The sequence below is a fragment of the Salmo trutta genome, chromosome 17 (genome assembly GCF_901001165.1).
Source record: "Salmo trutta chromosome 17, fSalTru1.1, whole genome shotgun sequence".
NCBI classification, from domain to species: Eukaryota; Metazoa; Chordata; class Actinopteri; order Salmoniformes; family Salmonidae; genus Salmo; species Salmo trutta.
This window is the reverse complement of record NC_042973.1, coordinates 18144271-18155240: the sequence shown is the minus strand read 5'-3', so window position 1 is coordinate 18155240 and position 10970 is coordinate 18144271. Positions and strand designations below refer to the sequence as shown.

Sequence of the window (10970 nt, the reverse complement as noted above, 5' to 3'; positions counted from 1 at the left end):
AAAGCCATATATTTACTATCTATATCTACATATTGTTTGGTTGACCTGTTTGCTTTAGCCACCCTGCCAAACTTGGTGAAAACATGAACTCTACAACTGCGACTTTTAGAAAGACCAGAAATACTTTATTTTTGTATTCCGGCTCAAGTTTGGAGTCTCCTTTTGCTAGTGTTTTCTGTGGTTTGTAGCTCTCTGAATCTTATCGTTGGACTGTGATTCTTGAGGTAGCCAGGTCTTGGGACGAGGGGAGGCAGAGCAGGCAGCTTTGCTTGCATTTTCAAGATTTGTAAGTAGATATATTTCCTAACTGCTTTGTTTTTGCTACGCAGGGTTTCATTCTGTGAAATAAAATGGGGTTCTTCAATTCATTTTTTCAATTTCCTGTGTGGGGGTGAACGGTTGGAGTGGGTAGATACAGGTAATTGACAAAATAAAGGAAACACGTGAGTAAATGAGGGATACAAAGTATATTGAAAGCAGGTGCTTCCACACAGGCGTGATTCCTGAGTTAATTAAGCAATTAACATCCCATCATGCTTAGGGTCATGTATAAAAATGCCCAGTTGCCCATTATTTGGGCTACCATGGCTAGAAGAAGAGATCTCATTGACTGAAAGAGGGGTCTCAAAGGAGCATAGGGGGTTTAGTGTGTGTGTGTGTCTCACCAGATCTCAACCCAATTGAACACTTATGGGAGATTCTGGAATGGTGGCTGAGACAGTGTTTTCCACCACCATCAACAAAACACTGCATTTTGGAATTTCTTGTGGAAGAATGGTGTCGCATCCCTCCAGTAGAGTTCCAGACACTTGTAGAAACTATGCCAAGGTGCATTAAAGCTGTTTTGGCAGCTTGTGGTGGCCCAATGCCCTATTAAGACACTTTGTTGGTGTTTCCTTTATTTTGGCAGTTACCGACAACTCTTCCTGTAAAATCAATAAAACATATCAGCACATTAACTCACTTTAATCACCTTAACAAAGCACTAATGGGACATTCACCGAGCTGGAAAATGAAACTCCAAGACAATCCTTTAAAAATATAACCCACAATACTTTTATTGCCATTAAATGTCACTGACAAAAGTTTACAAAATGATGAGAATCACTCAGATTTGACAGATCGCACATGTGTACACCCAATTAATGTTAGATTCGTTCCAGCATAAAATAAGAGTTTGGAAAATGAGAAAAGACTAGTTTGTCAGGGGTGTTCAGTTTTTCCCCAGTTAGAGGTATGGTATGGCTCAATGATTGTCATGGAAACCATCAGCTGGTTTCAGAGAGAGCTCCAGGTGTTGAGTCTGTCTGTGTTCTCTACACCCTCCTGAGCACCTCTAAAGAAATGACATTCAAGTTCTTTTTCCCCTCAAATTCAAATCAGAACTGACCGATTGAGCGATAGTTTGACACTGAAGCTGAGATACAGTACGCACACGCACATTATTTTCTTAACATGTATTGGCAAATAAAATAATGGACAGACAAAAAAAAAGATGAAGTATACAATGTTCCCATGTTTGAAAAATGGTTATGCATAAATATAGCCCAGGCTGTGGGAACAGTGCAGTAACCTTGGATGTTCAGAGAGCAAAATCATAGTTGAGCATCAGAGATGGGTTACTAGACAGAAGCCATGTTTATATCTGGTTCTAACATGCGTCCTTTGTTCTGATCTTGTCCTCATTCTGATTGTGCCCACATTTTAGACAGGTGTAGATGATTCAAAAGACTCATTGTGAACTGATTTTAATCAGATCTTATAAGTGTAAACGGGCAAGATCGGCACGAGATCGGGACTAAGGATGCATGTTAGCGGCAGGTATAAACAGGGCTAGGGACACTCACTGCCAGAGTGTGCGATAGATGGCCATGTTGAGTTTGCATTGATCCTATAGGCTTGTTACAGTGTCAACATCACGATAGAGAGACAAACTGTAGAGTGGGAATGCTACTATAGCAGTGTGTTCTGGTCTCTGACACTCAATCCAACCAGGTCCCAGATCTGTTTGTGCTATGGTTGTTGCACAAACTGATCTGGGATCAGGCTACTGGCAATCCGCACCCACTAACCGACAACATTATGAGCTCAGAGACTACAGTATGAGCTGAGAAGGACAATGATAGATACAGTGTTCTAATCTACTGCATGATCACAAAATGGATGCCACTCTAGGATTTGATTTGATCTTTTCTTTTCTGTGCAAACAAAGCCACCAGCACTTTAAGGCATTCAATCTTGGGCAGCCTTGACGCTTTTAAAAACAACATAAAAAACATCTACATTTCACTTAAAAATATACAATTACATTTTCAAGAAGCAAGTTCGATAATATTGGTTTTCAGCATTAAGACATTACAAAAGACAGACAAACATGAAACATAAAACCTAGTAAAAATGACAGTTTTTGCAATCAAGATTCAAGACTGAATTTTTTTTGTACATCATGTAAGAGATGGAATTATTTAGCACCTTTTTCTCTGAGAAAAAAAGAATTGTGAGCTGATGGATGCTTATTTTCAGTGAGTTTTGGTGTTCACCTGTGTGTTTGTGCCTGCATATATGTGTTCTGTAAAAATCCCAAACATTACCTGTCTGCTGTGGTAACGTTGTTAAGTACCATTGAGGTTGTTACAGTATGTTTCGTCTCCAGCTATGTTTCTCTATGGGCTGCAGTTGGTTCAGCCATCCAATAAGTTCCCACTACCAGTCAGAATGCCAACTCTCAGAAAAGCTTCAAAATAAAGTCTTGACTAAAGCCGAATCCCTCATGACCTGTTTGCTGCGTTTCTAAGCAAAATCTCCCTGATTAAATTCAAAGAGCAGTTTCAGTGCATGATATAAAACTGTAGCACCACTAGTACAATGTCCTGGCAGTCTTTTGGAGAGAGGACTCGAGGTAGTAATCACCCCTAACCACTGAGCTAGGATCAGAGTACCCTACCCGCGTTTCCCACCTTAACCATTAGGGAGATAAAACAATATCTGATCCTGGACCAGTGATTAGGGGCGGCCTCTACCTCCTCTTCTGTCTCTGAGACACTGGACATGGTTCATGCTGAAGGACAGTGTGGCCCTCTCCTGGCCAGAGGCAGCATTACAACAGCGTTGTATGGTGAGTGGAGGACATGAGTGAGACGCATTGAGGTAACAGAACGCGGGCCGGCAGCACATGCCATCACACCAGAGGGTCCCTGCTTACCGATGGTGATTTACTCCTAGAGTTGTATACTATATGCATGATGGCCAACTCTCCATTACTGTTAAACCTGACATGTGTAAATGTTGCAGTCCTTCGTGTGAAGTTTTTTGACAGTACAATACATTAAATGACACAGAATACTGAGTAGGGCGAAGCATGACCTCTATCCCCAGTGTTGTGATTTCACAGAGATTACAGACAGGCGAGGGACTGCTTGGACCACCATTCACCAACACATACCCTTATATCTCTTTTAGCAAATCAGTGGTTCTTACCTTTCCACATCATCATAAGAAGATTGTCCTACACACGCTCAACTCAACAGTAAAATACCCCCCCCACTTTATTGTTGACCATTGTTTAGCATTTCAACAAATTTCTGCTTTTTTTGTGCATCTTCTTCCATTTCTACTTCATCCCAGAGGTTCATGGATTCGAGGGCATGAATCGATTCTCGTCAGCCATTTTGTGTGTAAAATCTAAAATGGCAGGGGTTTGTGGTCCAAGCACTGCACACCTTTCTGTAATCTCCTCCACTCGTTCTCCAAGTAGAATACAGATATAGGATCTTAATTTGATCACTCTTTTGTTGCTGGAAATGTTCCTGCACAGCAGGAAATGCAAACTTGTAGTATATTTGATTGTAGTATATAAATTTCCAATTTGAAATTTCAGACTTGATTTGCCCTAACAAAAAAATGATCAACCCCTAAAAAATGCCCATTCATTATAATCCACATAATTCACATTTCCTGTTGCTGCAGAATTATTTTCCTGCTGTAGCAAACTGGCTCAAATTAAGATCTTACATCTATAGGAGGGGTGGCTCTGGGGTGGGTAGATACAGTAAGGAGGGCAAGGCAGGGTGTGGGTAGTCAGGGTAACAAAATAAAATACTTGACAATTTAAAAAGTGGTGGTTGGGCTGGTTGACTCAGTCTTTCAAAGCCCCCTACCCCAATTTGTTGGATGGTCCTGGGGTTAAGGTCAAAGGTCAGAGGGGTCATTATAAGGTTAGTCCAGGGGTGGGAAGGAAGGACGTTAGGGAGGGTTGGAGTGCTTGCAGCTCAGTGCAGGTGGATGTGCAGCTTGATGCGTAGGGCGTCTCCTATCTCTCCCAGCAGGTAGTCGCTGTCGTGTTCCTCCTCCAGCTGTCGGAGGCGCCGCGGCCCAAACAGGGGCAGACTGGCGATCTCCAGGTGGTAGAAGCCAGGGGGAGGGGGCTTCCTGCCCAACCTCAGCACGCTCTTCCCATTGTGGCGCTCTAGCAGGCGGAAGTGCTCGCCCTGGTTGCCGTGGGTGATGACGTAGCGCACATGGTGCTCCAGGGGCTCCAGGGCCGGCAGCAGCTCCAGCAGGGGCTCCTTGTTGTGCAGCGAGGCCAGGCTCAGGTTCATGGGGATGGACTCCTGGGTGTCTAGGCTGGACATGCTCACCTCCTGGGGAGATGAGGGAGGAGAGGGTCAGCACATAGCAACACAACAAAAAACATACACACAACATACACATTTATAACCTGTAGATTTGATAAGGAGTGAGAGACTTGAAAATAGCAGAAAAAGAGAAAAGAGAGTAGCAATAGCACCTTGAAGTCATTGTCTCCAGCAGCGTGACGTCTGTGTCGGCCCTTCTTGCCGACGTCTCCGTTGATCTTACATTCGTAGCAGGCCTCTGGAGAAAGACTGTCCTCATCATCTCCCTCTGAGCTAAACTGGTCCTGGAAGCCCTGACCTGAAATACAATGACTGGGGAGACAACAGAAAGAGAGAGAAGTCAGGACTCACAGTAGAACTCACAGTAGAACTCACAGTAGAACTCACATCCCTTAACACGGAGAGAAACTCTTTCTTGTGGAGAAAATAAGTGTGACTGTTTATACAGTGTTGTGTTGTATGAGGTTCCCAGTGATTCCAAATACATTATTGTGCTGTGACCAACCTAAAGCTTTTGAAGTCTTTAAGATATTTTAGATTTTTTTAATCTTCACCCAATAAGTGAATAAAACCAATGGTTGTAACCAAGACCAAGTTTTGAGCCATTAACCCATAAGGAATCAGCCACAAGCCACAACCCATTGGGGAAACTCTGGTGTAAGTCAGTCAGTCAATGTAAGGCTAAGTCTCCCATCCACTCACCCCTGTCCAGCCCTGTAGTACCCTCCAGGACAGCCACACAGGTATCCTCCGTCTGTGTTGGAGCAGCCGAAGCTGCAGGGGTTACTGCCCATGGAACACTCATTGACATCCTGGCACCCACCCCCTCCCTGCTCAAAGTCAAAACCGGACGGACACACACACTTAAAGCTTCCCAGGGTGTTGTAGCAGGAGGCCGAGCCGCACACGGACACACCTGAACACTCGTTCTCATCTACAGAGAGAAAGATAGATTGATGGGTCAAAATGAGTAAAAGACAAGCCTAAGCACAATGTGCACACGGTATCAGAGTTAGTTGATTGATGCAGATACTTGGTAAATTAGGTCCTGAATTGAGATGATGACGCACATAGAGGACAGCTCCTGTGTCTCAATACTGGGCAGTGACATATCTTGTGGCCGTATGCACCCCTTGAAGCAAAAAGTGTTTAAGTAAGTGACTGGTCTTGTGACTGGTGTCCGTCTGTCCCACTCACCCACACACTGGTTCCACTGGTAGTGTTGCACATAGCCCTGAGGACAGCCACAGCGGAAACCTCCCATCATGTTCTGACAGCCGTGCTGACAGCGATGGTTACTACCACACTCATCCACATCTGAAGGAGAGGTCACAGACATGGACAAGTTACACACTCCATAAGGCATTTTGGGTTAAAACTTGCAAAAGTTGGTGGAGTGTGTGTGTGCTTATGGCGGGGAGTGTGTGTGTGTGTGCTTATGGCGGGGAGTGTGTGTGCTTATGGCGGGGAGTGTGTGTGTGTGTGTGTGCTTATGGCGGGGAGTGTGTGTGTGTGTGTGCTTATGGCGGGGAGTGTGTGTGTATGTCTGCTTATGGCGGGGAGTGTGTGTGTGCTTATGGCGGGGAGTGTGTGTGTGCTTATGGCGGGGAGTGTGTGTGTGTGTGTGCTTATGGCGGGGAGTGTGTGTGTGTGTGTGTGTGCTTATGGCGGGGAGTGTGTGTGTGTGTGCTTATGGCGGGGAGTGTGTGTGTGTGTGCTTATGGCGGGGAGTGTGTGTGTGTGTGTGTGCTTATGGTGGAGAGTGTGTGTGTGTGTGTGTGCTTATGGTGGAGAGTGTGTGTGTGTGTGTGCTTATGGCGGGGAGTGTGTGTGTGTGCTTATGGCGGGGAGTGTGTGTGTGTGTGCTTATGGCCGGGAGTGTGTGTGTGTGTGTGCTTATGGCGGGGAGTGTGTGTGTGTGTGTGCTTATGGCGGGGAGTGTGTGTGTGTGTGTGTGCTTATGGCGGGGAGTGTGTGTGTGTGTCTGCTTATGGCGGGGAGTGTGTGTGTGTGTCTGCTTATGGCGGGGAGTGTGTGTGTGTGTCTGCTTATGGCGGGGAGTGTGTGTGTGTGTGTGCTTATGGCGGGGAGAGTGTGTGTGTGTGTGCTTATGGCGGGGAGTGTGTGTGTGTGTGCTTATGGCGGGGAGAGTGTGTGTGTGTGCTTATGGCGGGGAGTGTGTGTGTGTGTGCTTATGGCGGGGAGTGTGTGTGTGTGCTTATGGCGGGGAGTGTGTGTGTTTATGCTTATGGCGGGGAGAGTGTGTGTGTGTGCTTATGGCGGGGAGTGTGTGTGTTTATGCTTATGGCGGGGAGTGTGTGTGTCTGCTTATGGCGGGGAGTGTGTGTGTTTATGCTTATGGCGGGGAGAGTGTGTGTGTGTGCTTATGGCGGGGAGTGTGTGTGTGTGTGCTTATGGCGGGGAGTGTGTGTGTGTGCTTATGGCGGGGAGTGTGTGTGTTTGTGCTTATGGCGGGGAGTGTGTGTGTGTTTGTGCTTATGGCGGGGAGTGTGTGTGTGTTTGTGCTTATGGCGGGGAGTGTGTGTGTGTCTGCTTATGGCGGGGAGTGTGTGTGTCTGCTTATGGCGGGGAGTGTGTGTGTGTGTGTGCTTATGGCGGGGAGTGTGTGTGTGTGTGTGTGCTTATGGCGGGGAGTGTGTGTGTTTGTGCTTATGGCGGGGAGAGTGTGTGTGTGTGCTTATGGCGGGGAGTGTGTGTGTGTGTGTGCTTATGGCGGGGAGTGTGTGTGTTTGTGCTTATGGCGGGGAGTGTGTGTGTATGTCTGCTTATGGCGGGGAGTGTGTGTGTGTGTGCTTATGGCGGGGAGTGTGTGTGTTTGTGCTTATGGCGGGGAGAGTGTGTGTGTGTGCTTATGGCGGGGAGTGTGTGTGTGTGTGTGCTTATGGCGGGGAGTGTGTGTGTGTGCTTATGGCGGGGAGTGTGTGTGTGTGTGCTTATGGCGGGGAGTGTGTGTGTGTGTGCTTATGGCGGGGAGTGTGTGTGTGTGTGCTTATGGCGGGGAGTGTGTGTGTGTGCTTATGGCGGGGAGTGTGTGTGTGTGTGTGCTTATGGCGGGGAGTGTGTGTGTGTGTGTGCTTATGGCGGGGAGTGTGTGTGTGCTTATGGCGGGGAGTGTGTGTGTGTGTGTGCTTATGGCGGGGAGTGTGTGTGTGCTTATGGCGGGGAGTGTGTGTGTGCTTATGGCGGGGAGTGTGTGTGTGTGTGTGCTTATGGCGGGGAGTGTGTGTGTTTGTGCTTATGGCGGGGAGAGTGTGTGTGTGTGCTTATGGCGGGGAGTGTGTGTGTGTGTGTGCTTATGGCGGGGAGTGTGTGTGTGTGTGTGCTTATGGCGGGGAGTGTGTGTGTGTGTGTGTGCTTATGGCGGGGAGTGTGTGTGTGTGTGTGTGCTTATGGCGGGGAGTGTGTGTGTGTGCTTATGGCGGGGAGTGTGTGTGTGTGTGCTTATGGCCGGGAGTGTGTGTGTGTGTGTGCTTATGGCGGGGAGTGTGTGTGTGTGTGTGCTTATGGCGGGGAGTGTGTGTGTGTTTGTGCTTATGGCGGGGAGTGTGTGTGTTTGTGCTTATGGCGGGGAGTGTGTGTGTGTGTGTGCTTATGGCGGGGAGTGTGTGTGTGTGTGTGTGTGTGTGCTTATGGCGGGGAGTGTGTGTGTGTGTGTGCTTATGGCGGGGAGTGTGTGTGTGTTTGTGCTTATGGCGGGGAGTGTGTGTGTTTGTGCTTATGGCGGGGAGTGTGTGTGTCTGCTTATGGCGGGGAGTGTGTGTGTGTGTGTGCTTATGGCGGGGAGTGTGTGTGTGTTTGTGCTTATGGCGGGGAGAGTGTGTGTGTTTATGCTTATGGCGGGGAGAGTGTGTGTGTGTGCTTATGGCGGGGAGTGTGTGTGTGTGCTTATGGCGGGGAGTGTGTGTGCTTATGGCGGGGAGTGTGTGTGTGTTTGTGCTTATGGCGGGGAGTGTGTGTGTTTGTGCTTATGGCGGGGAGTGTGTGTGTCTGCTTATGGCGGGGAGTGTGTGTGTGTGTGTGCTTATGGCGGGGAGTGTGTGTGTGTGTGTGTGTGCTTATGGCGGGAGTGTGTGTGTTTGTGCTTATGGCGGGGAGAGTGTGTGTGTGTGCTTATGGCGGGGAGTGTGTGTGTGTGTGCTTATGGCGGGAGTGTGTGTGTTTGTGCTTATGGCGGGGAGTGTGTGTGTGTGTGCTTATGGCGGGGAGTGTGTGTGTGTGTGCTTATGGCGGGGAGTGTGTGTGTTTGTGCTTATGGCGGGGAGAGTGTGTGTGTGTGCTTATGGCGGGGAGTGGTGTGTGTGTGTGTGCTTATGGCGGGGTAGTGTGTGTGTGTGCTTATGGCGGGGAGTGTGTGTGTGTGTGCTTATGGCGGGGAGTGTGTGTGTGTGTGCTTATGGCGGGGAGTGTGTGTGTGTGTGCTTATGGCGGGGAGTGTGTGTGTGTGTGCTTATGGCGGGGAGTGTGTGTGTGTGTGTGCTTATGGGGGGGGGAGTGTGTGTGTGTGTGTGCTTAAGGCGGGGAGTGTGTGTGTGTGTGTGCTTATGGCGGGGAGTGTGTGTGTGTGTGCTTATAGCGGGGAGTGTGTGTCTGTGTGTGCTTATGGCGGGGAGTGTGTGTGTGCTTATGGCGGGGAGTGGGTGTGTGTGCTTATGGCGGGGAGTGTGTGTGTTTGTGCTTATGGCGGGGAGAGTGTGTGTGTGCTTATGGCGGGGAGTGTGGTGTGTGTGTGTGCTTATGGCGGGGGAGTGTGTGTGTGTGTGTGTGCTTATGGCGGGGAGTGTGTGTGTGTACTTATGGCGGGGAGTGTGTGTGTGTGTGCTTATGGCGGGGAGTGTGTGTGTGTGTGTGCTTATGGCGGGGAGTGTGTGTGTGTGCTTATGGCGGGGAGTGTGTGTGTGTGTGTGCTTATGGCGGGGAGTGTGTGTGTGCTTATGGCGGGGAGTGTGTGTGTGTGCGCTTATGGCGGGGAGTGTGTGTGTGTGTGTGCTTATGGTGGGGAGTGTGTGTCTGTGTGTGCTTATGGCGGGGAGTGTGTGTGTGCTTATGGCGGGGAGTGTGTGTGTGTGTGTGTGTGCTTATGGCGGGGAGTGTGTGTGCTTATGGCGGGGAGTGTGTGTACGTGTGCTTATGGCGGGGAGTGTGTGTGTTTGTGCTTATGGCGGGGAGTGTGTGTGTGTGTGCTTATGGCGGGGAGTGTGTGTGTGTGTGTGCTTATGGCGGGGAGGTGTGTGTGTGTGTGCTTATGGCGGGGAGGGTGTGTGTGTTTGTGCTTATGTGCGGGGAGTGTGTGTGTTGTGCTTATGGCGGGGAGTGTGTTGTGTGCTTATGGCGGGGAGTGTGTGTGTGTGCTTATGGCGGGGAGTGTGTGTGTTGCTTATGGCGGGAGTGTGTGTGTGTGCTTATGGCGGGGAGTGTGTGTGTGTCTGCTTATGGCGGGGAGTGTGTGTGTGTGCTTATGGCGGGGAGTGTGTGTGTGTCTGCTTATGGCGGGGAGTGTGTGTGTATGTCTGCTTATGGCGGGGAGTGTGTGTGTATGTCTGCTTATGGCGGGGAGTGTGTGTGTTTGTGCTTATGGCGGGGAGTGTGTGTGTGTGCTTATGGCGGGGAGTGTGTGTGTGTGTGCTTATGGCGGGGAGTGTGTGTGTGTGTGTGCTTATGGCGGGGAGTGTGTGTGTGTGTGTGCTTATGGCGGGGAGTGTGTGTGTTTGTGCTTATGGCGGGGAGTGTGTGTGTGTGCTTATGGCGGGGAGTGTGTGTGTGTGCTTATGGCGGGGAGTGTGTGTGCTTATGGCGGGGAGTGTGTGTGCTTATGGCGGGGAGTGTGTGTGTTTGTGCTTATGGCGGGGAGTGTGTGTGTTTGTGCTTATGGCGGGGAGTGTGTGTGTTTGTGCTTATGGCGGGGAGTGTGTGTGTGTGCTTATGGCGGGGAGTGTGTGTGCTTATGGCGGGGAGTGTGTGTATGTGTGCTTATGGCGGGGAGTGTGTGTGTTTGGTTATGGCGGGGAGTGTGTGTGTGTGTGTGCTTATGGCGGGGAGTGTGTGTGTTTGTGCTTATGGCGGGGAGTGTGTGTGTGTGCTTATGGCGGGGAGTGTGTGCATGTCTGCTTATGGCGGGGAGTGTGTGTGTCTGCTTATGGCGGGGAGTGTGTGTGTTTGTGCTTATGGCGTGGAGTGTGTGTGTTTGTGCTTATGGCGGGGAGTGTGTGTGTGTGTGCTTATGGCGGGGAGTGTGTGTGTTTGTGCTTATGGCGGGGAGTGTGTGTGTTTGTGCTTATGTGGGAGTGTGTGTGTGCTTATGGCGGGGATGTGTGGTGT

The 10970-nt window shown here is 49.4% G+C and overlaps 1 protein-coding gene across 1 annotated transcript in view; it reads right to left on the bottom strand.

The window, feature by feature from the left end:
* Positions 1 to 1036: 1036 nt before the first annotated feature.
* Positions 1037 to 10970, bottom strand: part of LOC115151270 (fibrillin-2) — a 115427-nt gene continuing 105493 nt past the window's right edge. Inside the window, exons 54-58 of the mRNA XM_029695220.1 lie at positions 6014 to 6041; positions 5832 to 5951; positions 5337 to 5568; positions 4787 to 4946; positions 1037 to 4640 (exon numbers count right to left, since the gene is read on the bottom strand). Of these exons, the coding sequence (XP_029551080.1) occupies positions 4269 to 4640; positions 4787 to 4946; positions 5337 to 5568; positions 5832 to 5951; positions 6014 to 6041 (912 nt within the window). The 3' untranslated portion in view covers positions 1037 to 4268. The remainder of the gene's footprint in view (positions 4641 to 4786; positions 4947 to 5336; positions 5569 to 5831; positions 5952 to 6013; positions 6042 to 10970) is intronic.